Source organism: Euleptes europaea, chromosome 3 (assembly GCF_029931775.1).
Source record: "Euleptes europaea isolate rEulEur1 chromosome 3, rEulEur1.hap1, whole genome shotgun sequence".
In the NCBI taxonomy this organism is placed as follows: domain Eukaryota; kingdom Metazoa; phylum Chordata; class Lepidosauria; order Squamata; family Sphaerodactylidae; genus Euleptes; species Euleptes europaea.
Genome location: NC_079314.1, coordinates 106,158,027 through 106,185,329, shown reverse-complemented (window position 1 = coordinate 106,185,329; position 27,303 = coordinate 106,158,027). Strand labels below are relative to the sequence as shown.

The 27,303-nt window shown below is 42.4% G+C and overlaps 1 protein-coding gene across 1 annotated transcript in view; it reads left to right on the top strand.

Moving 5' to 3' along the window:
• Positions 1-27,303, top strand: part of CACNA2D4 (calcium voltage-gated channel auxiliary subunit alpha2delta 4) — a 171,546-nt gene that overhangs the window by 24,598 nt on the left and 119,645 nt on the right. Inside the window, exons 4-16 of the mRNA XM_056846716.1 lie at positions 4,953-5,115; positions 6,096-6,227; positions 8,086-8,146; positions 10,574-10,724; positions 13,045-13,119; positions 14,524-14,613; positions 16,105-16,218; positions 18,121-18,199; positions 19,790-19,923; positions 24,637-24,714; positions 25,595-25,675; positions 26,600-26,674; positions 27,149-27,235. Of these exons, the coding sequence (XP_056702694.1) occupies positions 4,953-5,115; positions 6,096-6,227; positions 8,086-8,146; positions 10,574-10,724; positions 13,045-13,119; positions 14,524-14,613; positions 16,105-16,218; positions 18,121-18,199; positions 19,790-19,923; positions 24,637-24,714; positions 25,595-25,675; positions 26,600-26,674; positions 27,149-27,235 (1,320 nt within the window). The remainder of the gene's footprint in view (positions 1-4,952; positions 5,116-6,095; positions 6,228-8,085; positions 8,147-10,573; positions 10,725-13,044; positions 13,120-14,523; positions 14,614-16,104; positions 16,219-18,120; positions 18,200-19,789; positions 19,924-24,636; positions 24,715-25,594; positions 25,676-26,599; positions 26,675-27,148; positions 27,236-27,303) is intronic.

Genomic DNA, 27,303 nt, shown 5'->3' with positions numbered 1-27,303 from the left:
ACCTTGGGGTCCCTGCACCGAACAAAAATGTTCTAGTGGTCCCTGGTCAAAAAAAGGTTGGGAACCACTGGTCTAGACATTAGGAAGAATTTTCTAACAGTTAGAGCGGTTCCTCAGTGCAACAGGCTTCCTCAGGAGGTGGTAAGCTCTCCTTCCATGGAGATAATTCACAGTGGGTAGCCGTGTTAGTCTGTTTGCAGTAGTCAAAAAGGGCAAGAGTCCAGTAGCACCTTAAAGACTAACAAAAGTATTTTCTGGTAGGGTATGAGCTTTCGTGAAGTGAGCTGTGGCTCACGAAAGCTCATACCCTACCAGAATATATTTTTGTTAGTCTTTAAGGTACTACTGGACTCTTGCCCTTTTTGACTTCCATGGAGGTTTTTAAGAAATGCCAGCAATGCTGATTCTGTGACCTTAGGCAGATGATGAGAGGGAGGGCATCTTGGGCATCTTCTGGTCACTAGGGGTGTGTGTGGGGGGATGTAGTTGTGAATTTCCTGTATTGTGCAGGGGGTTAGACTTGATGACCCTGGTGGTCCCTTCCAACTCTATGATTCTAACCCAATGTGATATTTTCTTTTCCTTGCAAGTCAAGAATTGAGTACTCACTCAGATTCCTGCTCTTATGATGGGCGTGTTCAAAGGATACAGGGATGGGAACACCTGGCTTCAGGACAAGGGAGCTCATGCAGTCCACAGTTCCAATTAACAAACAGAACTAACTGTGTATGGACTCCATCCCATGAGAATAAACCGACCCACACAAATATCACTTAGTCCCTTCGAGGGTGTACCAACATTATTGATGTTGCTATGCCACTTCCAGGTTGTACTTGGAAGAGGCATAGCAACATCAACGATGTTGGGGTTTTTTCTTCTGCTGGCGCTTTGAGTTAGTTACAGTAGTAGTTACAGATAGAAAAAACTGTTGTCAAATAGCCGCTGTTGTCTCTAGGGTGCGAGAAGCATCACTGAATGAGGGGTTTGCAAGTTAGTAGCCCATCAGGACCTGAAGCAGCCATGCCCTTAATGTCACATGGTCAGAGGTCATCAAGTAGCCTGTTAATGATGTGTTAGTGAACAAACTAGCAGAGCAGTCCTAAGCTGTTACACCCTTCTAAGTTAATTGAAGTCAATGGGTCTTAGAATGATGTAAGTCTATTTAGGATTGCACTGTAAATGTTGTATCCATGTAGTGCGGAGTTTATATATTCCTGAAGGCATATGATTTCCACCATAAAGACAGATTCCTCTGCTCCTTTATTTGTGAATAGATACTGTGACCTCAACAGGCTTACATATTCCATCTGGAATGTGTGTCTCCCAGATGATTTCCAAAAATCCATATGCATGCCATTAACATCTGTGATACATTGCTGATAGCTGGAAAGGAAATGTTTTTGCCAAAACATTGCGTACTAAATGCATATGAAGTAGATTTGTTATAATTTATTGAACATTAACAAGAGATCGATAAAATATTCAATAGTACAACTAGCAACAAAAGAAGATAATTCTTTATATTTCTTGATTTAGGAAGTCCTCAGCCATTATTTCCCTATCCAGTCAACATTTTACTGCAAAATACAGTTCTGAGAAAGGACCAAGAGAGATTTAAATAATGAGAAAATATTAAATTAAAGGAGAAAGCGTTAAATTTCTTGGATTTATCTCTTCTGTAGTACATGATTAATTCTTTAATGGACAGATTTAATTTCTCTTCAACCGAATTTTCACTTAGAGGTGCAGAACATGATTTTCAGAACTGTAAAATAATATACTTTGCTAGAAGCAATCCTGAATATGTAACATTTAGGGAACTTGTAGGTTAGTGACCTTGGGCTAGTCACTCTCTCTTTGTCCTATCCTACTTTACAGGAAGGTTGTGAGGATAAAGTAGGGGAGATGTATGCTACTCTGGATGCCTTGGAGAAGGATGGGATAGAGATATAATGAATAAAGGGTAAGACAATTTACTGAGAGTTCTAACTTTAAGGAAAATTAAACAGAAGTCCAGGGGCATTTCAAAGACTAACAAATATTATTCCAGCATAAGTTTCCATGAATCAGAACTCACTTATATGCATCTAATGAAGTGAACTCTGATTCACAAAAGCTTATGCTTTTGTTATATTTTCAAGGTGTCACCGGACACCCATTAAATTTTTCTGTAACAGACTAACATGACTACCTCTTTGGAGTTACTAACTGTATGGACAAAATAAATTAATAATGACACATTTTAACAATGATTTAGGAATATCCATTTCCAATCATACAGTATTTATCATTTTTCAAAATGCCTGTATCAAAAAGTTTTTTGGGGGAAACCAGTGAATAATGTTTAGATGAATAATGGTTGTCCAGGTCAAGCACTTCAGTTGCCCTATAAAAAATCTTGTGCAAAACAAGTTTTGTGTTTGTGATATAGCCGTTTCTATTTTAAGAATGGGAACTTAATTTTAAAGCAGGAAAAGTAATTTCTGCTTTAAAAATTGTAGGTGGCAGCTAATATCACTGAGGAGGGGAGACAGACAGTTTGCAAACCTGCCCTCCCCAATCCAAAATTTGACATCCAGGATACTTCAAGCTTTCAGTAGTTTACCTGGCCAGTTTCTCCCTCTTCCTCCCTTCATTTTAGCTGACTTCTAGCTGCTCTCAACGTTTAGAGGACAATGGTAGGACTATTCATAGCTGATAGTCAGTCTGGGGAGTTTTGGGGTGGCAGTTCTTTTAATTTCTCTACTATGCAGAAATCTTTACCTTTTTCTTTCACTGTTTGTATAGTAGTAGGGTTGCCAACTCTGAGTTGCTAAATTCCTGAAGATTTGGGGGTGGAACTGGGGAGGGCAGAGTTTACAGAAGGGAGGATGTTCAGCAGAGATGTAATTCCACCCTGCAGCAGGGATGTGAGTCCACCCTTCAAAGCTATCATTTCCTCCAGGGGAGTTGATCTCTGTAGTTTGGAGATAAGTTGTAATTCTGGGAGAACTCCAGGCCCCACCTGGAGGATGGCAACCATATTTTGGTAAGCACTTGACAGTGAAATTTGTTACCAGCGAGGAAAGATGGGAGCCCATAAGAAATCACAGTGGAAGGGGTAGGATACATTCTCTGGAAATTTCCTTCTTGCGCAGACTGAAATCTCTTATTTTAAGATTCTGTATATTGTTAGGCCCTGACCTGGGTAGCCTCAAGCTAGCCTGAACTCCTCAGATCTCAGAAGCTGAGCAGGGTCGGCTCTGGTGAGGATTTGGATGGGAGACCTCCAAGGAATACCAGGGTCATGATGCGGAAGCAGGCAATGGCAAACCACCTCTGAACATCTCTTGCCTTGAAAACCCTACAGGGTTGCCATAAGTCAGCTCTGTGACTTGACGACAATATAGATGTATAGTTGGGGGCTTGAGCTTGAGTTGTTCCATCTTCCTTCCTTTCCCTGTTAACGTATGTTGAACTGTACTCACAATGCTCTCATGAGACCATTTGGGATAGGTTGGTCTCTTTTTTTGGTTAATTTTAAAAGTAATATTTTTCTGCATACCTGGAGAATGTCCTAAATGTCTCATAAGCCCTGTCTTGTATGCCTGTAGGCTTGTTTTGCTGCTTTTGTGACTGGGACAAGCTACCACGTGTAGTTATAATAAGGATTCTTAGTGAGTATTGAAACACCCTGACAAAAGGAATCGTTTTGGGCAACAGGAAAGGAAGTTAAATTATTGGGGAGGAAATAAAATAAAAAGGGACCTCAAAATGTGAGATTCTTGAAAAAGGAAAATGCTATTTTATTCTGGGATAATATTTGGTTATAAACTCTACTCCCTGCTAATACTGTGGTGCATATGTGGTGTTACAGAAAAAGGTTCAAATACATTGATAATCACATCTGCCTAGATACAGCTGCGAAGATGGTGAATTGGTTTATAAACTGGGCTGTAGCCAATGCATTTGCATTGAATTCCTTGGACTGAGACCCCAGTTCACCAGTTCAATATCTGAACCAAAGGCAAACATAGATTAAAGATTCAATTAGCTACCGAAGACTAAGCAATTTGTAGGTGGAGAGTCTCAGCAGGAAGCTGGTGCAGAGGTTAGTGGTAAGAGTGCTTACAGATATATACAGTGTGCATCATTCATCCCAATTATGTGTATCCCTGCTATTCAAACTTAGTCTCACTGTGATGGACCCCCAGTGTGCCCCCTTACATCTGCAAGCATCCAGTTAGCAAAATTGCCAATTACCTAGATATTTTCTGTTGCCAAGATAGTTCGGAGCACTAAAATTCAGCTATGTTTGACAAAGCCCTCGGTATTAAATCCAATAGAATATAAAATGAGTTTGTGAATGTAGGTCAGTGAAATCCAGCATCTACAGTGCCAGGGCAGCCCAGGCAGGAGATCTGTAATGTACTATACTTTCATATTGTTCAGGTTTTAAGGGCGCATTCAGTGAAGAACAGGATTTCTGTGTTTTTATCAGAATCGGTATGGAGTGCTGGCCTCGGAGCTGGGTGATCTGGGTTCAACTCATCAGAATGCTCCCTGGGCCATCTTGACTCATTCATTCACTTATATGGGGTGGGGGGAGGAATCGAAACATGTATGTTGCCAGGAGCTCTGTAGAGAAAGATAGATGATACATGGGGCAGTTCCAGTAGGCACAGTTTTTCTCAAAACCCCCCCCCCCAAAGTCCCAGGCAGATAAAAAGAAAGGTAAAGGTCCCCTGTGCAAGCACCGGGTCATTCCTGACCCATGGGGTGACATCACATCTCACCGTTTCCTAGGCAGACTTTGTTTACGGGGTGGTTTGCCACGATGTAAGCTACTTTGGGCCCCCATAGAGGAGACAGGCAAATTATAAGTGAAGTAAATAAATATCTGAGGAACAAATATGAAGGTTGTACTAAAATCTGTACTGTACCCCATCTCTGTAATTTCTCTTCATCGACAGTTTGACTATTACAACGCTGTTAAGATTAATGAAAAGGATGAAAACGACAATTACGTGGAGCTCGGGAATGAGTTCATCCTGGAGCCTAATGAGCACTTCAATAACTTGCTGGTGAACACAACTTACAGTGACATACAGCTTCCAACTAATGTCTACAACAAAGGTACAAGCACTCCAGTCTTGGCTCTATTGTAAAGTCTGCAACAAAAATGGCAATTGAAGTAACAAAAGACCAAGGAAATTGGGAGTGCCAGGAAAAGAAAGACAGCCAAGATGAAGAACGGCTTCTGTCCTCTGCCTTTGACGGCAGCATTTAAAAGCAGACATTAGCAGGTGATGATGCTGATCTCCATGCTGTGAACAGCTTTACCTGCTAATTCCTGCATAGGAAGCTTCTGTTTAAAATACAGGAACATGCTGGGATTCCCCTCCCCCTTCTGACCAGTTGGCAAGAACGGGTGGGGGGGGGAGTGAGACATGATAATAGGTTGGCTTTTCTGTGTGGCTGTGCATGTACTGGATGGCATAGTTTCTAACACTCTGGATTTGTGGAATCCATTAGTTAAAATGGATACTAGTCATGATGCATACCTAATCTCTCCATGATCAGAGCATGCTGAATATATTAGGTGCTGTGGAACACAGGCAGGATGGTGCTGCTACAGTCGTCTTGTTTGGGGGCTTCCTAGAGGCACCTGGTTGGCCACTATGGGAACAGACCGCTGGACTTGATGGGCCTTGGTCTGATCCAGCAGGGCTTTTCTTATGTTCTTATGAGTATTTTCAGCTGTCCTATTTAAAAACAAACGTGAAAGACATCCAGTTTAGCTTCCGGCATCTCCAGTTGAAGAAAACTGGGAAAGGTTTGTGTCTCAACATTTGGTATCATCAGGGTAGAAAATGATTAGGCTACCTGGATGGAACAATAATTTGATTCAACATAAGGGAGCTTCATACACTCATATATTCCGTTTCTAGCCCAAAAGATTGAAAGGAGAAGTTTGATAAAGTTGTAATATTGTGGGTGAAGCTTGTTGATGCTTCTCAACCCATCTCTTGCTTTTTATTCCTCCCGTTCATTAAAAAAGGGGGGAATCCTTACTGACCCGCCTTTCCTGTTCCTTTACTTATTCTTTGTCACAGACCCTGATATTTTGAATGGAGTTTATATGTCTGAAGCATTGAATCCTATCTTTGTTAACAATTTTGAAAGAGACCCGACGCTCACTTGGCAATACTTTGGCAGCTCTACAGGCTTCTTCAGACTTTATCCAGGTACAAGATCTGGTTTCTTCTTGGTCAGAAAATCAAAGATTGCTAGGGAAAGGTTTTCAGTAGACTAGAACTGAGAAACAATAAGATAAGATACACATGGCATATGATTCAGTTAGTGTTAAGCACCTTCAAGGCTACGATTGCATTAGGGTTGCCAGGTCCCTCTTCATAACCGGCAGGAGGTTTCTGGGGTGGAGCCTGAGAAGGGCGGGCTTTTAGGAGGGGAGGGACTTCAATGCCATAGAGTCTAATTGCCAAAGCGGCCATTTTCTCCAGGTGAACTGATCCCTATCGGCTGGAGATCAGTTGTAATAGCAGGAGATCTCCAACTAGTACCCGGAGGTTGGCAACCCTAGATTACATGCACATTTTCTCAGGAGCAGGCCTCATTGAATTTGGTGAGACTTGCTTCTGAATAAACATAAATAGGGCTGAAAGTCTCATTGGTTTCACTGGGCTAGTTATATGGACATCTAAACATCTTCCACTTAAATCAGTGGGACTTAGAAATGTTTAAATTCGATTGTGCCCATTTTCTGCTGATCAGGCATGTAGTAATGGCATTGATCACTTTAAGGGCTTCCTTTAGCTGATGGCACCCCCTTTCTCTCCGGGTTGTCTTTTCCTTAAGCGCCTTATGTTGTTTATTAGTGCTACATGCATGTATTGATCAACTATTTGACTGCAATGTTTAAAAGTTGTATCAAATGCGGAAGTGATTGATTAGCTTTGTGGATCAGACCCTCCTTTCCCCATCTTTGCTAGAAGGAGAAATAAAAGGGCTGTGCCAGTTACTAGGAGATAAAAAAATAAGGTCGAGGCCGATGGTGCAAAATAAAGTAAATAAAGATATGTTTTATTACTTGGTTAAAATCCCCAAGATCACTGATATTGTACTCTTTTTGAAAAATCACTGCAAGATTAACAGATTCCCGTTGGCAGAAAGCATAGGGAGTTTTTGGAAAATTTAACTGAGTAATAAAATATAGTTTTACTTTATTTACTACTGTCAGCCTTGTCCTTATTTTTTATCTCCATCTTTGCCGAAACAAAGAAATATGGATCTCAGAGGCTATATACTCCAGAAAAAAACAAGACTAAGAAAATTTATTCCGGCATAAGGTTTCTGTAATCAATATTTGGAGAAGGGAATCAGGATTGTTGCAGCAGGCTTCACCCCTTGACATCCACATGTTGATCATTCCTTTGGATACGAAGCCTATGTGCATACATGCTGGATAATGCACTTTGATCTGTGGGTACTCCCTCTTCCTCTAAATTTAGACTATAACTTGGTTGAACCTGGATTTACATTGATTGTATATACTACTTTATAAGCATCATTAGTAGGGTTGCCAGGTCCCTCTTCACACCTGGTGGGAGGTTTTTGGAGTGGAACATGAGGAGGTCGGGGTTTGGGGAAGGGAGAGACTTCAATGCCATAGAGTCCAATTGCCAAAGCAGCCATTTTCTCCAGGTGAACTGATCTCTATTGGCTGGAGATCAGTTGTAATAGCAGGGAATCTCCAGCTAGTACCTAGAGGTTGGCAACCCTACTCATTAGTACCAATGGTGCTATGTAGGGAAAGAGATCTTGGGATCATAGTCAACAAAGTATTGAAAATGTCATATCCAGTCAGCATTAGGAATTACTAAGAAAGGAACTGAAAGTAAAAACGTAGCATACCATGAGTAGTTCTGGCTGCTTCATCTCAAAAAGCTGAGGAAAAAATAAAACATTATTGTACAGCTGTGGGAAGGGCCTAGTCAAAAGCATGAAAACTTTTGCTTACATAGGGGGCCATGTATGCTAGCATGCACCAGGTCCATGGAAAACATTTTTTTGCTGTCTCTTCAGGGATAAAATGGGTGCCGGATGAAAATGGAGTCCTCTCCTTTGACTGCAGAAATCGAGGCTGGTAAGAGATTTTGAAAGGATTTATCCTATAGTGTCTTGTTTCATATGTTTTCATCTACTGTATTTTGGAGATACTGGCACACTTTGGCCTCCCTCTGCACTATAATATGAGTTGAAGAATCCTGAATGGAAAGGGTACATGCCTTGCCATGCACTTTTTTCCAGAGAAGGATGTAAATATGCCTCCTTTCTTAGGTAGGTATAGGCATTGGGATTGCATCTGCTGACCCTACCCACCTACCCTTGCACATTCATCTAAACCTGTGCATGGGGCATATAAGCCTTCAAGCAATGTGCATATAGGATGTGTCCATGTGATCTGTACTCTGGGGGAGGGGCTGTGGCTCAGTGGTAGAGCATCTTTTTGACATGCAAAAGGTCCCAGGTTCAATCCCTGGCATCTCCAGTTAAAGGGACTAGACAAGTAAGTGATGTGAAAGACCTCTGCCTGAGACCCTGGAGTGCCGCTGCCAGTCTGAGTAGACAATACTGACTTTGATGGACCAAGGGTCTGATTCAGTATAAGGCAGCTTCATGTGTTCATGTGTACTCTGCAAAAACACAGAAAGATTGTACACGTGCACAGCTGCATAGGATCTGTGCAGAAGTTTGAATGAACATCTGTAGGTTGGAGATCAGACCAATGAGTGCACTCCAGAGCAGATTGACCCCTTCATTCCACCTACTTGATATGCACAGGCTTATAACTATTTTAGAGGATGCAGGTTAGAAGTTTACCGTATATACCCATGTATAAGCCGACCCGCGTATAAGTCGAGGTGCCTAATTTCTCCCCAAAAATGGGGAAAAATTAGGCACCCGCGTATAAGCCGAGGGTCGGCTTATAACCCCTCCCCCCCCGCAGGCTTACCTGAAAGGCTCTCCAGCGGCGAGGGTCCGGCGGCGGCGCGGCCCGGGGGGGCCTGGGCAGCCTTCCTGCGGCTGCAGGAGGCTGCCCCAGGCCGCTCCCGGCGGGAGGAAGTGGCGGCGAGGCCCAGGGGGACCCGGAGCAGCCTTCCTGCGGCTGCAGGAGGCTGCCCAAGGCCCCTCCCGCCTGGGAAAAATGGCGAGGGGGGGGCGGGAAGGGCCGGGGCAGCCATCCTGCGGCTGCAGGAGGCTGCCCAAGGCCCCTCCCGCCCGAAAAAAATGGCCGCGGGGGCGGGGGGGCCTTGGGCAGCCATCCTGCGGCTGCAGGAGGCTTCCCATGGCCCCTCCCGCCCGGGAAAAATGGCGGCGGGGGCGGGGGGGGCCTTGGGCAGCCATCCTGCGGCTGCAGGAGGCTTCCCATGGCCCCTCCCACCCGGGAAAAATGGCGGCGGGGGCCGGGGCAGCCTTCCTGCGGCTGCAGGAGGCTGCCCCAGGCCGCTCCCGGCGGCAGGAAGCAGCACGGGCCCGGCGGCGGTGGCGGCGGCGGTAAGTTTCCCCCCTCCCCCCTCCCTCCTCCCCTTCCCTCCCCCCGTATTGACCCGCGTATAAGCCGAGGCCGGCTTTTTCAGCCCATTTTTTGGGCTGAAAAACTCGGCTTATACGCGAGTATATACGGTAGTTTAGTTTACTAGAGTTTAACCAAGGTCGGACTCAGGGCAGCTTACATCAGTTAAAATGCAACATCATACAATAAATAAATAACATTAAAATAAGGGCTTAAGTACCTAAAGTTGCCCTCTTACCAGGCTGCTGGGTTCAAATCGAGTTGATGCTCCTTTCACACTCGTCATTCCCTCTCCAGGGAGCTTTCAATGCCATTTAATCTTCTTCTTTTTATCACTATCTCTTTTGAGACAGAGAATGCTGCAATTGCTCCCTGTTCTTCAAGTGTGTATATAATTTTTTTCCTAATGTGTGTGTGTGTGTGTATACACTGGCAGAAAAATACACTGGCAGAAATGAAGAATTATGTAGTGCATTACTGTACTAAGCACCCTAATTAGTATGCATGTAAAACTTATCTGCAGCAACCAGAAACCACTATTAATCCATACAAAAAATTTTATCACCCACAAGATAAAGCTATGGCTGAAAAACGAGGACCTTGTTTGACTTTTTTGTAGCCTATTATAGTCACAAAACTGACAATGCTTGTGTGATACAAAATCCTTGTGTTGTTCCCAGACATGAGAACTTTGTAATAGATGGTGCCTAAGCTGGATGCACAAATTCTGGAGCCCTCCTACCTTCTGTTACCTGAAGGCCAGAGGTGCTGTGTCAAATAAGCAGTACAGTTTCAGTTATGTCTCGGAGAGAGGCATAGCAATTGCCAAATTAAATAGGGGAGGAACCCATACCTTCTTGCGATTTTGTCATGCCCTTATATCAGCCATTCATAATTTCTTCAGTCTGGACTTCCATGATATAGTCAGAATTATCTTTCTTTTTCCCACTTCTTTTCGTTTTGTATGTAATGCTTCACTTTCCTGTTGCTACTCAGGTACATCCAGGCGGCCACGTCACCCAAAGATATCATGATTGTTGTAGACATCAGCGGAAGCATGAAGGGCCTGCGAATGACCATTGCAAAACACACCATCGTCACCATTTTGGATACACTGGGAGAAAATGACTTTGTCAATGTCATTGCCGTGAGTGTGGCATCTTTCTTTGTTGCATCGTCCTTTCTCAAAGTCAATAACTTGATATTTAGTGGCCTTTGGGCAAAGGCTTCAGCTTGTCGATTCTCACCCAATCCAAATCGCCTTCAGGAAACCTCCATCCACTAATCAGCTGCAAGCAGTCTGGGAAATTGCCCCCAAGACCTCTCTCTGCAGGCATAAACAACATGGATGATCAAATCAATCCTGCAAACCACATTTATCTGCTGCGATAAGATCTAGGGAAGACCACAAAATGTTTCTTTCATTGAAGATGCTTTATTAATAGCCAGTCAAAAGCACATGTCATAGAAAACTGAAGTTCTACTTTGTAAAAATAAATATTTATTTGATTGCTGCAAAATACTTTTTTGATTTCTGGAAAAGCCCTTCTGCCCAAGTAAACCAGGGGCAACATAGAATTCAGGCTAAGTCAGGGCCATTTCAGGTCAATAAAATGTATGGCGGTGGGGAGTGGGCTGCAGTCCTGCTCTGGATGGGGCCCTTGTGTGCCTGGGCAGGAACAAATGGCAGAAGATGGTTCTTCGGATACCCCGGTCCCAAGCCATGTAGTGCTTTAAAGGTCAAAACCAACACCTTTAATTGGGCTTGGGAGCAGATCAGAAACCAGTGTAATTGCTGTAGCATTGGGGGCACATGATCCCAGTAAATGGCCCCGACCAGCAGTCTAGCTGCGGCATTCTGCACTAGTTGCAGCCTCTGAACACTCTTCGACACTCTTCTAAATATAACAGCAACAAGTTTATTAAATGGTCAACAGACCTTGAAAATACAAGTGTTAGAACAATTAGTTCTCCTTCTTTTTGCTAGGGAAAACATATACATTACTGAAAAGTGGCAATGTTTTTCAAGTAGCCATTGAGATAAGTACCCGGATGGTGAAATAGCTGTTAATCAAATTTTATGTTCTGCTGAAAGGCCTGGTACCATAGCCAAAAATGAAGCAATTACATCCCCTCTAACTCGCATATAATAATTGTGAGACAGCAGCACATGGGATACAGTCTTTGTTATCCCTGTGCTACAAGGGCATAATCTACCTTTTAAAGGGATTTGCTTATAGTAACCCTCAGGAATTGCTGATGGCAAAACATTACCACCACTAAAGTAAAAGTTCTCTTATATTTTGGGATACTCCAGGTATTTAAAGATCCAGCACATTTCTTAAGTGATGGAAAATTTAGGTCCAAGGTGAACAAGGTCTACATACCGAGGCATATATGTTCTGATAATTTGTATCACAAAACCTTTACTTGACTAATGCCTGGGTTTACTCCAGATTGAAACATTCAGAGAGAAAGTCCTGCACTGTTCATTTTTTAGGTTATAGCTTTCTTCCATTTACTCATAAATGCATCTTTCAGTACTAGAGAGGCAAAATTAGAAGACGGATCTTTATAGCAAATAGTTAGCTGGAAGTTTATGGCTAGTGACCCTTGCTGTAGTTGTTAGTTAATATAGTCCCACCTCAAGGCTTACGACTGCCATTGTTAAACATTTAGGGAGTCACAGAATGCCTTTAAGAAATTGAGCCTTAATCTCTCTATATTTAGATTGCATTTTACAAACCAGATAGGTACTCCATCCAGTAGTGGTAGCACCACTGAAAACATTTATGTCATGCTCTACCTATTCTTCCACACTCCATAGGGAGGAAATTACAAAGGTCCGCGTTGTAAGAATTTCTGTCTAGGGTGATGCCTTTGTTTTTAAACCAGCTGCTTGGCTTGTGTTGAAACCTTTCGGGTAGTCATGCCCCAGTTGACGTTCAGGGCTGAAGCAATCTTTTGTTTTCCTTGTTTTCATTTATTGTTCAGAAAATTCAGGTTACAAAGCCTCACTGGTCCTCAAGTAAGGCACTTGGCAGAACTATCGTCATCTGAAGCATAAAACCAATTATCTGCATCCAGCCTGAAGAGAAGTGGTTCGCTCTCTCTTCATTTTAGGGTTGCCATCAATAACTGTGGATTGTTCATATTATTATGCTGTATCCACAATAACCAGAAAACCTATTTTAATGGAGTTGAAATTAAGGGGTTACTTGGTGCAGGAGATGGGACTTTGGAAGCCAGGGCTATCTTCCTCTTACATTTTGTTTCTCCCTGACACGTCTTAAAGACTGAAGAGTACTATTTAAATATTATTGATTTACAGACAGATGACATATTTTGCAGAGTACTGTACTTTAAAATGTGCCCTGTGCACTCGAATCCACTACATTGCACAACATGAATGCCAGTAGCTGTTAATGTTTTTTTGTGGTTCTAATTTTTCCCTTTTGTTCTTACAGTACAATGATTATGTTCATTACATTGAACCCTGTTTTAAGGGTATCCTTGTTCAAGCAGACAGAGATAACAGAGAGGTGAGTGGTACTAGACTTGAAGGGATATATGCATATCTTTTATGCATATTCTTTTCTGTTTCAAAAGTTAATAAACACTGAAATATAGGACTGCTGTTGCCCTGACATTTCTATTCACTCTAATTTCCAACAGTGCTAGTTCTTATCATGAGAATAGCCTAGCAGTCTGTCAAGAGGGCTCCCCAGGCCACGGGTCTTCTATTGGGGGATTGTGACTCTCAGTTGGAGGGTTTCACCAGTGGCCATTTTTCCTTTGTTGATTGTGGTGTTTTTAGTGAAGGTGAAAAATGAAATGAGAGAAGCAAATAGTATGATAGAGTAAGATAGAGGGCCAAACACCATGGGCACATTTGTACAACAGAGTTTTGCTAGTTGGATGGTCATGGCTTTTAAACTTGGCACTAAACTATCATTGTGGGAACTGTACTTTGGTAAACGTGCTGAGATTTCTCTGTTAAAGATTCCAAGTCTCCTACCGAGAGCTTCAGATCCCTGGGAAGGGGAAACGACAAACTAGTATAAATCTGTACTATCAGTATGCTCACAAAAATAGGAAGTTGGACATCTGTGATGAAAAAGAAGTAAAAGTGGCTTCCATCTTGCACATGGAGGTTTTAGGTGAATCCAATACCGAACAGGTTGAAAACTGTCCTAGGTGCACTGTATTATACTGCCTATTAATAGACAAAGGGTAATGGTACAATATTGCCAGATCAGGATTTGTTTGTTTTGTTGTTGTTTTTTAAAATAGCATTTTAATTTTGTGTTGTGAACATCACTTATGTTCTTTGGAACTATGATGCTCTAGACCAAGGTATGGTCCCAGGGGTGTCTGTTTAGAATCTGGGGAGAAAAAAAACCTTTCACTCTTTAGGCCTGGAGGAACAAGAGAGAAAGTAATGGTGATCCTAACTTGCTGAAGTTATAACTTGCACACTACATTCAATACACAGTTTTGCTTAAGATGCAAAATGGGCCCATATGATTAACCCTGTTGGTCCAAGACGGAAGACACTCCATTTTCCTTTTTTCTATAAGGCTTTCTTAGGGGAAGTAGAACTGCTCTTTGAAGTCTCTTGTTGATAGTCTGGGCCTGTACTGTAATCCTTTCAACCAGGGGTAGGCAGAAGATTCTGAAATACCCTCTGTAGGGTTTTCAAAGTAAGAGATGAACAGAGGTGGTTTGCCATTGCCTGCCTCCGCATAGCCACCCTGGACTTCCTTGGTGGTCTCCCATCCAAGTATTAACCAGGGCCAACCCTGCTTAGCAGCCAAGGTCTAACAAGAGTAGGCTAGCCTGGGCCATCCAGGTCAGGACATAGTAGTGCTTTGTTGCCCCTGTGTTATTCTCTAGTTTATGCCCCCGATCACTGGTTTGAGAATATTTCTTTCTTGTTTGCTTAGCACTTCAAGCAGCTGGTGGATGAGTTGCAAGCAAAAGGAGTAGGGACAGTGAACAAGGCTCTGACAGAATCCTTCAAAATTCTGAGGGAGGTAAGAGTTTGTATGAGTGGTTCTGAGGCATTTCTCTCTCTTTCTCGCTCTCTGAGCACATGCTTCCTTCTGTGCCCCGGAGCATTGTGGGGATTACTCAATTCAATGGAGGAGAAGGAAATTCTCTTAACTGACATAAACCCTTTGTGACAGTGCCAAAAGCTGCTGATGAGCACATTGCTTGAGAAACTGCAGCCATGACAATGACATGTTTAGACATGGTTATTTTAGGAACTTTGATACATATACATACACACACACACACACATATTTATTAGGTGTTTGACTTAAGGTAGCAGTGAAGATGTTGTCTCTATATCTATATGGGTGTGGCTTTTGGTGTCAAACAGTAAACCACGTAAGCTAAGCTCCCATGAGAAAAGGTGACCCCTATAGATCAGGATCTTGACTCGTCCAGAACTCTTATTTCGTGAGTTACAATATTATTGAGTTAGGTACTGCATTTAATCGGAACTTCATTCTTCACATTTTGGCACTGTGTCCATCCTTCAGTTGTTAGAGAAGGGAAATTAAAGATTGGGTTTTCTTTCCAACTGGCAGGAGAGGTAAGAAGAGCAGAGCTGAAGGAATGAGACAGAGAACAAACGAGAGCCTCTTAAACTTAAAAAGCTTAAAATTACTAAATTAAGTAGAATATAATCATAAGAACATAAGAAAAGTCCCCAAGTAGAATTGATTCACACAGATAAAAACTGAAGCTTCTGCCTTGTATTTCGTAAACGGAGTGAACTGGAATTGCTGTGCTTTGCACCAATATGACCCACCCATATCATGAGTAATATAGACCCAGCAAATCACTAAGTATGGAGAGACCAGTTTTCTTTAGCATGACTCAGAACAGTTGTACTATAAGAAAACTGTGAGAAGAAAAAAAGTTGATATTGAGGGTGGGGCTTTTTTGATGAAAACCCAACAGAAAGCAACCATTGCCCCAAATTTGTTGTAGAGAAAAAAATCTATTTGTTTTGGAAAACCTAATATCTTCCCTAGATTCATGTGCAGTAAAAATGTTCTTTCACAGTGTGAAAATTGATGCAAACTCATTCAAGTTAAGGGATGTTCCATTAGTATCAGGGAGGGGAAAACATTTGCTTCCCACAGAATTAAAAGTCTTGGCCATTAAGATCCTTCCCTCTGCTGGCTTTCATTTATGGATAGAAAGATTTCCCATCCTCCTAGCTTGTCTGGATGATACATAGAAATTGGGTATATTTCTGCTACTTTTCCTTTAAGGCACTGTTTCATATGTAAATGCATTAAAAATCTGCAAGGCAGCTGTTAAGTAATAAACTACAGATAGGGTAACAGCCTTATCTTTACCAGACAGCAGATAAATTAAATGATAATCATGAGAACAAACGGGAAAGTGTGAAATCAATGGAGGAGACCATAATTAGCAAACATATTTAATAGCCAAGCAAACTCATACCTTTATACAAATCTGTCACTGTGGTTCCATTCTGTTTGCAGTTCAGAGATGCTGGTCAAGGAGGCCTTTGTAACCAAGCCATCATGCTGATTACTGATGGAGCCATGGAAGATTATGAAATTGTGTTTGAAAAATACAACTGGCCTGATCGCAAGGTTTGTTGCCAACATGACAAATGTGGTGGTGTGACTCAAACAAGGGCTACCAAGCCATGTCCAATGTACTGAATATCATAGTGACCAAAACAATTCTAAGCAGGTCTGCTCAAAAGTAAGTCCCATTTTCTCAATGGAGCTTACTCCTAGGGAAGTATTCTTCAGATTGCAGCTTAATTTCACTTGAGATTATTAGTGGGATGAAAAAGAAGAAGAAGAAGAGTTGGTTTTTATATGCCGACTTTCTCTACCTTTTTAAGAAGAATCAAACTGGCTTACAATCACCTTCCCTTCTTCTCCCTACAGCAGGTACCCTGTGAAGTAGGTGGGGATGAGAGAGCTCTTAGGAGAGTTGTGACTGGCCCAAGGTCACCCAGATGGCTTCATGTGGAGGAGTGGGGAAACCAGCCCGGATCACCAGATTAGCGTCTGTTGCTCATGTGGCGGTGTGGGGAATCAAACCCGGTTCTCCAGATTAGAGTCCACCACTCTAAACCACCAGTGTTAACCACTACACTACGCTGGGTTTTGCTTATGTTCAGTAGCCATGTTTAGGATTGGAAGGGAATCATTCCCCAGATGAGGATAACAGTGATCCAAGAGGGTTTTTTTACAACATGAGACTTGGCTTGCTTGCATGTGGCAGAAGAAAAGAAAGAGGAGATGCATCCTTAGCCCTTCAAGTGTCATTTTGGTAAATGTAATATGGAACAAAGTCTGGAGGTTGTTGCTTGAAATAGCTCTAGGATGGAATACCCACTAGTCTGTTTCCTTTGGCCACTTTATTACTCACAGTGCAAAAGACAATAGAAAATAGATATTTCCCACATCTTTTGATCAACACAAATGTGTTGGGGAGACACGACTCTGTATTGTGTTTTTGCTGCTCAGACTTCCATTATTTTGCACCAGCTAATGTCACAGCAGGAAAAGAGGAAGACCCAACAAGAGATGGATTGACTCAATAAAGGAAGCCACAGTCTTCAGTTTGCAAGATCTGAGCAAGGCTGTCAAAGATAGGACATTTTGGAGGACTTTCATTCATATGGTCGCCATGAGTCGGAAGCGACTTGACGGCACTTAACACACACACACAATGTCATAGATTAATACTAATGCACCAAATAGATTACAAACTAAAGGGTGATGCTGCAGTCCGTGGCACGATTACTGCCAAAAATGACTTCTGTGTGATTGGCGCTTCTTATGGCTAGGAAGGTATTTAAGTGGGCTTGCTGCTTGAGTTAGTGGGATTGAACAGCAAATTCGAGTCCAGTAGCAGTTTAGAGACCCACAAGATTTTCGGGGTATAAGCTTTTGAGAGTCTAAGCTGCCTTTGTCAGATACCAGGGGAGCTTTGCCTCTCAAAAGCTTATACCCTGAAAATCTTGTTGGTTTCTAAGGTGGTGCTGGACTTAAATGAGTTCTTTTACTGCAGACTAAAGTGGCTACCCTCTGAAACAATCTTCTTGGGTCTGAACCGTAATTGTGATGTCACTATACTTGTGGGAGATGGAGGGTTGGAATTGCATTGTACAGCAGCAGGGCATGGTGATTTGTCTACTGGGAATATGTGATTCTTCCACAATGGATTCTTCAGCTGGGGTGGGGTGGGGGAGAGAGAGATGTTTAGACCCCATGCAAGTTATGTTCATCCTTGCTTCTATTCTGTGGATGCGTTTTCACCATTTCAAAACTAATGTAATAGGGAATTATTGTGAATGGGAATTCCTTTATGCAGATTTACAGTGAAGTGGGGCACAAGATTTGCAGGTGTTCAGTGTATAAAATAAGCAACACTGCATTTAGCTCTTACCTTTACTGTAGTGAGGTAGAGATATTTTACTTTATGTCGGGGAAGGAAGCTATATATATTTCAACATCTGTGCTTATGTGTCACAGGTCCGTGTTTTTACGTATCTTATTGGGAGGGAAGTCAGTTTTGCAAAGAATGTGAAATGGATAGCATGTAACAACAAAGGTAAAGACCAGTCCTTTATTCAGTCTTTTGATGCATGTCATTTATTATAACTTGACTGCAACCATCCATATGTCCGATTGCAAATTCAATTTAAGTCTGGAGAATTCCAAGAGCTCCAAGAAAGCTTCAAGAAATTGTGTGGCCTCCTAGATATACCTCAGCTAAACATGTGTTTTGGGCTATCAAGAAGGGTTGAGGAAGATAGAATTAAGGGACTAAATTGGGGGAGTTCTATGTGTTAGGAGGGTCCTGTGGCTGGAGGGAAAGAAGCAAGGGAGGATGCAAAGATCTGTGGTTGGGATTTGCTATTTCTTAAATTTGTTTTAAAAATGCATTGGGTTTGAAGGATGGAATAAAAGATGGTAGAGGTAAATAAACCAAAAGGAAAGTACTTATCACTCCTTTCCATACCAGCTGCTTCTCATGCAGTCACATGAGGAGCTGTTGCATTTATCACAATCAGTGGGACTTATCTGGGTGCTTGGATCCTATTGATCAACATGGGACTAACTTTTTCTGGATTGCTCTCTGCATACACAGGCACTTTCCGTTTTGCGTCTACCGTATATACCCGTGTATAAGCCGACCCGCGTATAAGCCGAGGAGCCAAATTTCTCCCCAAAAATGGGGAAAAATTAGGCACCCGCGTATAAGCCGAGGGTCGGCTTATAACCCCTCCCCCCCCAAGACTTACCTTCTGGGCTCCTGGCGGCGGGAAGCGGCGGATCCGGCGGGGGCGGCGGAGCGCCCTCCCCACGGCCGCAGAGAGCCTCTAGAGGCCTCTCCCGGCCGGGAGAAGGCGGCGGGGGCGGCTGAGCGCCCTCCCCGCGGCCGCAGAGGGCCTCTAGAGGCCTCTCCCGGCCGGGAGAAGGCGGCGGGGGCGGCGGAGCGCCCTCCCCGTGGCCGCAGAGGTCCTTTAGAGGCCTCTCCCGGCCGGGAGAAGCCGGCGGGGGCGGCGGAGCGCCCTCCCTGCGGCCGCAGGGGGGCTCTGGAGGCCGCTCCCGGCCTGGAAAAGATGCCGGTGGTAAGTTCCCCCCTCCCTCCTCCCTCCTCCTTCCCCCCTCTACCGTATTGACCCGCGTATAAGCCGAGGCCGGCTTTTTCAGCCCTTTTTTTGGGCTGAAAAACTCGGCTTATACGCGAGTATATACGGTATTTCACATGCTGTGTTTAAACATGATAAATTACGCTGCCAGTGTGTATAATGTCTGGGTGCCTGTTCACTGGCACCACATGTGAGAACATAAGAATCATTTTGTCACATGAAGCTGATGAGGTTAAAAACTGGGAATGCAACCGACATTGGGCAGTGAATGTGCAGTTGTGTCCTGTTGGGTTTTCAAGGGAACTTGCATTGATGGTCCTCCTGGCAAGTCCAAGGGTTTCCAGGACGTCCCTAGGCTGTTCAAGTCATAAGTGCCCACATGCACAGAAGATCCCACCATATAGAGAAAGGCCTGTTATAGTCCTTGAAACAATCATTCTGAAATCCAGTCCGTTTCTCAATACAGTCTGCAGGATGCAAATCCAGAAATTGTATTTTCTAATTCAAGGAAGTTAACTCTATTTTGTTGGTTTTTTATGTGTAAGGCTATTACACACATATATCCACTTTGGCTGATGTCCAGGAGAATGTAATGGAATACTTGCACGTACTCAGTCGGCCAATGGTTATCAATCATGATCACGATATCATATGGACTGAAGCCTACATGGACAGTGCGGTAAGTATTTTGAGCTACGTCTCCAGCTGGCAGACTCTAAAGGCTAAGGGTGGATGAGGGACAAAGATATCTTAGGCAGACATCCTCTGTCTTTACCTGTAATATCCTTGCATTCCCTCATGAACTAGGTGTTCAAAGCAAATCACACAGGCACAGTACGAGTTAAGTAGTATTTCTATCTTCTGTGAACTCTGCAGAGACACTTTATAAGGGATTACCCACAGCAAAAGAGATTAGTTTCAGTTTAGGAAATGGGTCACTGAGCCTTCAACTCAGTGGGGCTACGGCAGTACAGACTGTTAAATGTTACACAGAGAGAATTTACTTGTTTTGAAAGTGTCAAGCAAGGTCCCTGATAACTTTGGCCAGGAACCAAAGAGGGGACATGTTTAAAGGGGAGAGAACCACACACAGAAGTCAGAGGTTTGCTTTTTCTTGGCCACTGCAGCAGTTTCTGTTGTCAAAGAAGCTGCTTCTAAAACTGAATAATGGCTTGCTTCTTTGACAGAGGGGAGCACTGTAATAAAAAGTGGAATTACACTGAAATTTCACCTAAAGCGAATTTGGAGCCTCTTCCCCAGGCTAAACGTTGGAGGAATTTCTAGTGAAGCCAACAAGAGTTTTGATAAGGTTAAGGAAATCTCTCAAGTGTATTTCGTGTATCTTTAAAATGCAACTCTGTCTTCATGGCAATTCCTGCGGGTGTATGTCTCTTCTTTGTGGCCTTGGTCTTGGATAGCAAGCTAGAGGATAAACCACCTCCAGAATGGCTGAAGTATCAACATGAACAAGACCTTTTCTCACACCTGTTGGGTGTTGAGGTGGAAATGGGCTATCACAACAGGCCACCAAAAATGATTTGAAATGTGAAGCTCGACCATTGCATTGCATTGCATTTCTTCTCCTTTAATGGACATCATGTTCCTTCAGTATGAGCACTACTTAAACACCAGCACCACTGTGTATGGAATTGGTTGGTTTGGAGAGCTCTGTTCTGATTGGTGGCCACTAGTAGAGGAAACAAAAGAATGTAGACATGTTATTACAAATGCAAAATTTTGTGTGATATTGCTCATATCCAATATAGGATAGGAAGCCTTTATCTATGGACTTTACGGGTATCTCATTCTACTGGAAGTCTACTGTGTACCGGAGGTCAATAAGAAACGTATCAATTGTACAACTGGCTATCTGTTTTGTCGGTCTTGGCTCTGACTGTTTGGAACAAGTATGCAAAGATTTCAGTTTGTTCCTCTTGTATTTCTGGCTTACATTTATCTTCATTTGTTGCTGTGTTTCATTATCTTGTGCAATCATTCATTACACCCTCCATTCATTTCATTAATGGGCACATTCATTTGTCATCCACATCTCTCACCAGCTTCCACAGTCTGAGGAGGTAACAACCTGCTCTGTGTTCTGTGAACATAAACTGTTTCTTTTGTTCCAGTGTCCTGTACTAGTTTACCTAGATGTAGCTTCGCTATACATCCAGGCTGGGAATGAGATAACGGTGCAGCAGTGAGAGAGCTCTGCAGCGGGGGGTGGGGGGGTGGGACAGACTGGTAGCTCTGGATGTATTTGAGAAGCTATGCTATGCTGTATTGTAGTGTAGTATTTGAAAACAAGACCTCCTATATATAATAATTCTATCCTACCTTAAAATAGTTATAAGTAGGGATGTGTACTCAAATATATCTGGTCCAAATATATACCCGAAAAATACCTTACCTGGAGCGGTATTCAGAAATCTTGGAAATACCAGTCTCTAGGTTCTGTATATTTCTGGAAATATTCTGGAATATTTGGAGCCGGCTTTTTAAGGACCCCAGGCCTATTTTGCCCACTTTCGGACAGGTTTCATGAGCAGTGGGACGGAGGGGGGGAAGGAGGCATCACTCCCAGCCCAGGCAGCTCCCAGCTGCTGTGATTCTCACCCAGCCCAGGGAAGATGGCTTCCAGCCTGGGTGAGCCAGGCACTTGGCCCAGCAGAGCTGCAGGTCTGGCTGGTTTGGAGCGGTGGACTCTTATCTGGAGAACCGGGTTTGATTCCCCTCTCCTCCACATAAGTGGCGGACGCTAATCTGGTGAACCCGGTTGGTTTCCTCACTCCTATACATGAAGCCGGCTGGGTTACCTTGGGCTAGTCACAGCTCTTGTAGAGGTCTCTCAGCCCCACCTACCTCACAGGGTGTCTGTTGTGGGGAGGGGAAGGGAAGATGATTGTAAGCCACTTTGATTCATCCTTAAGTGGTAGAGAAAATCGGCATATAAAAACCAACTCTTCTTCTTCCTCCTCTTCTTCCTCTTCTTCCCCCCTCCTCCTCCTCCTTCTCCCTCCCTGCTTCCCTCTCTACTTTGTGGGGGTGGGCCTTTTTCCAGGGCCATTTTTCTTCCCAGTCCACACCACTGCAAGTAGGATGGCTGGGATAACCTTGTTCAGGGGGTGTAGAATTGGATTCTAATTCACATGAATCTGGGGGCAGTATTAGGCAGTAGTAGATCCCCTGCAATATTGGTGCTATTTAGTTGAAAAACAGATGATCAAGGCCTCCCAAAAGCCCCCTATAGGGAATAGTGGAACTTGAATAATTCCAGAATCATGGAAAAAGCCAAATCCCAAAATGGTATTGGGGAACCTAATACTATTGAATACTGGTATTTATGCCCTTCCTGAAATGCGAATCTGGAAAATACTGGGATATTTTTTCATGTGCACATCCCTAGTTTTAAGTATTATGGAGGTAGTATTGATGTGCTTTGATAGTTTAGTAAAAACTTAGTATAAATACTTAGCATTATTAACCATTCAAGAGAACATAAAGGCAATTTGTTAATTGTATCATTAATTAACTGGACATATATAATATGCTAGTGTGCCATGTTTGGCATCATAAGGCTTCAGCCTCTGAAGCTGGACTCATTCCTGCCACATCATTTTAAGAATTCATACTTGACCAGTTGATACAAATTGTCGGTATTGTTTTATCAGGTGGCTGGTTAGGATAGGTGATTGACTTTGCTAGAGGAAAGCTGAGTTGCTTTTCCTCTGAGAATATATGGATACATCTCTTTCTCGTATGTCTATTTAATTAATGCACACATGCATATGTATCAATTCCTCATCAGTATACCTGAATGTATGTTATGCATGATGTCTTTGCGTATCTTAGCTTAGTTTGTTCTATGTTCCTTTCATAGTTTGTTTTCTTAAGTGATTTCTTGCACAGTATACTGAATAAGAGGTAAAAGGGAATTTCAGGCTAACAGAAATATATTCTGAGCATTTTAAACTATGTCTCTGAAATTCAAAAGCCATTTTTGACTGAAGCTCAGGTTATAGTAAGATTTCAAAAATTGTATGTGTTAATACTGAAGTTTTGACATTCATTGCAAAAGTTCATGATATAAGTTAAAGTTCAAATGACAGAATATTGTCGAAGGCTTTCACGGTCAGAGTTCATTGGTTCTTGTAGGTTATCCGGGCTGTGTAACCGTGGTCTTGGTATTTTCTTTCCTGACGTTTCGCCAGCAGCTGTGGCAGGCATCTTCAGAGGAGTAACACTGAAGGACAGTGTCTCTCAGTGTCAAGTGTGTAGGAAGAGTAATACATAGTCAGAAAGGGGTTGGGTTTGAGCTGAATCATTGTCCTGCAAAAAGTAACAAAGGTAATGTGCTAACCATTGTCCTGTAAGTATCCAGATAATGTGCTAATGAGGGTGTGGTATGTTAATATGGAACCATTGTATCCTGAAGTGATCTGTTATCAGGATACAATGGTTCCATATTAACATACCACACCCTCATTAGCACATTATCTGGATACTTACAGGACAATGGTTAGCACATTACCTTTGTTACTTTTTGCAGGACAATGATTCAGCTCAAACCCAACCCCTTTCTGACTATGTATTACTCTTCCTACACACTTGACACTGAGAGACACTGTCCTTCAGTGTTACTCCTCTGAAGATGCCTGCCACAGCTTCAAATGACAGTTTTTGAAATCTGGATTTCGGCATTCAGAATTTGGATTTGTATATATTGTGTATACATTCTCCTTTTTAAAAAAATCCAAATTTCTTGCAAATATGTGGGCTTCACACATTTTAAGTGGGGTATTTATGTTACAAGTTCTGTGCATCCCTCCATGTTTTTTTTAACAGCCCTTATGAGATGTGCCCATTCCCATTATCTGAACCAAGGATGATCATGATACCTTCTGATTATTCAAATATCCTGTCTATCACCCATGTAGCCCCATATTAGCATTCCAGTTTATCCCTAATGTTTTGGATGTCCCCTACACTGTTCATTCAAATGAGAGAAACATAGTGTAGATATGCCATTTGTATTTCCCCTCTCCATTTCCCATTTGTCCCAAAATGCTACTTCTTTGTCTTATATACTTTATCCAGGTGCCTGTGCTTACTATGTTTGGCCATGTACATCTGGCTGTTCCCTGTTGATCTGGACGTGCCTACGTCTCTTGTAAAGGCTCCTTCCTCTCAATATTCCTCCTTCTTGAATATTTTATGCCATCTTTGCCTCAGCTTCATCACCTTCCCACCAATGAGCTAACTTTCTAGCATCCTCTTGGTTATTTATAAAAATACTTTTCACATGCCTTTCTTGTATTCACTTCCTGTTAGTGGTTGACACCCTTTATAGTGTGACTACATACTAATATATTACCCTTCTTCTGCCTGGTAGCTCTTTGCATCTCAGGCTCAAAGCCTTCTGCTAATGACGACAGTGGCAATGCCAGTTTTCAGTAAGAAGAACGAAACGGTAAGCATGATGCTCTTGGCCAACCTCTGGGCTCCACTTAGCATGACAGCAGATAGAAGAATATCATTGCAGTTTAAATAATGAAAGTGTATAAGGCCTCGGAAACCTTTAGTGGCTCTCTTAGGAACTTACATGGATATTCTGTCTTTGCATGTGCTGCAGCTACTTCTGAGTCTTATTGATTCAAGAGTCTCATCCTTGACAGCATTCTTTAAAGTCGTGTGGATCTTATGCTTAGTTATCCTTTGGGGAGTCAAGGAAATGGATGAAGGCCACAATTTAGTGGTATAGCACTTGTTTTGTATTATAAAGTCCTAGGTTTTATCTCTGGCTGATTCTCACTTTATATTGTCTATTCAAATGTAGATGCTCAAGCATAAAATAAACAGCCCTGTCATTATGTGTGAAAGGCACACCTTTGTAAAATTTGGCATGTGCCCTTTTAAAAAAACTCTGTGATATGTTGGCATAACTCTGAGAAACACTGGGATAGTGGCTAGTTGGCTCCTTGAGCACTTTCAGCCCACCCACCCCCAATTGCATTGTTAGAGAGATACTCAAGTACCTAGCAGAATATGAGCATCCCCCCCTCAATTAGAAGATTTATTCTGCTGTTGATATTGAGTTCTACCATTTTAATGTTTGCTGCTGTTTTAGTTGTGTTTTGGACTGTCTTTCAGATTAGTCTCTTTTTAAATGTGTTGCTTTTCGATCTGTTGGTTTTAAATTTTTTATTTCTTTTTGGTAAAACCTGCCTTGAAATTTATTTGTAATAAACAAATTCTGAGCAGATGAACGAACATGTACTTATGTTAACAATGCCTTCAGCTGCTCTGGATAGTTTTCATTACTTGAGAATACTTTTTCTGTTATTCTGCAGAGATCTCATGGCATTCTTCTAGGTGTGGTGGGCTCAGATGTTCCTTTGAGGGAACTCCTTAAGTTGGCTCCACGGTACAAGGTAAGATAATGCACTCCAACAATTGTCAGAAAGATCAGCGATTTCTAGTAAAAACTACATATTTGGAGAAGAAGCATTCTTTCTGTAGCACATAGTTGGCTTGTTGAATTCATTGCCACAAGATGTGTGAAGATAGCTATTAGCTTAAATGGATTAAGGGAAACTATGGAGGACAGGTCTCTCAATGGGAGGGAAAGTGGCATGGTATAGCCCGGTCTCATCAGATCTCAGAAGTTCAGCAGGGTCTGTACTTGGATGGGAGACCACCAAGGCAGACTCTGCAGAGGAAGGCAATGGCAAACCACCTCTGCTTAATCAGTTGACTTGAAAGGCCCTTATTGGGGTTATCTTAAGATGGTTTCAACTTTAGCAGCACTTATGTATGTATGGAGGTCTCTCAGTGGCTATTATAAGAAATGGTAGCCACATGGAACATCCTTGCATAGAAGTAAAAGAGCTCAGAACATGAAGTGCTAGGTACAAACATCAGGGGAAGGTTAAACTCGCCTGAAAACAAGTGAGGGAGAAGGACATCTGAGCAGTTGGGGTGTTGTAGTTGGAAACTGACTCCATTTACGCACGGGAGGTTTCGCCTCGGGTTCGCCGCTCTCTTGACGCACATTTTCCCCCATCTGAATCCTCAAAACTCCACAATAAGCCCCCCAAGCAGAGTTCTGAGAATTCAGATGGGGAAAATGTGCATCTAGAGAACAGCAAATCCGCGGCAAAACCTCCCATGCATACATGGCTACAGTTACTTGAATTATGAGCTTATATTGCTTTGCCAGGACAATGAGACTGAAAACAGGGATCTTCTCTGGGAAGTCCACAAATATCCGAGGAAAATTAGTTGTTTGTAAGTGAGGAATCTTCTGTTATTTGAAAAATAACGAGGCTAATAATTTTATAACATTTTGTTTAAAGCTGGGTGTCCATGGATACGCTTTTCTAAACACTAACAATGGCTACATTCTGTCTCACCCGGACCTTCGTCCATTGGTAAGTGACTTGATGAACTTCTTTGTTGTTTTCTTGGAGTCTGCTTATACCATTCTAGAGTGTCTAATTCATTCACATCATCAAGTTGACTTTAAGGGGGCTATACCAGTATATATTTGCATCCATATATATTAGTCTGTATCTTGGTTGAATATTCATCATGTTTGTACATGGTCCCTGTACCAATACATGCTAAATTGGGAGATTTAAATGGCAGACTGATAGGATTAGTGGTAAAATAGTACTGCACTGTTCAGTGAGATTCACTGTTCAGTGAGGTTCAACTTCTACATATTCTTTGTGGGAAAAGAATGGTACTTGGGGAAACATCCTTATTAGGTTGGGGACATGGGAAAATTAATATTATTTTTATATTATTATATTAAATGTATTATTATATTACTATAACTTCCTGGGTTGTACAGTGGCAAAGTCGTTCGGTTATGTTTCTTTTGTTTCTCTTCTAAACTCCAGTATAAAGATGGGAAGAAGCTGAAGCCCAAACCAAATTACAACAGTGTTGATCTTTCTGAGGTGGAATGGGAAGATTTGGATGAAGTAGTAAGTTTACTGTCTCAGAATGCAAACATTATCTCTCCTCAACTTTATTCCCCTCTCCCCAACTCTCG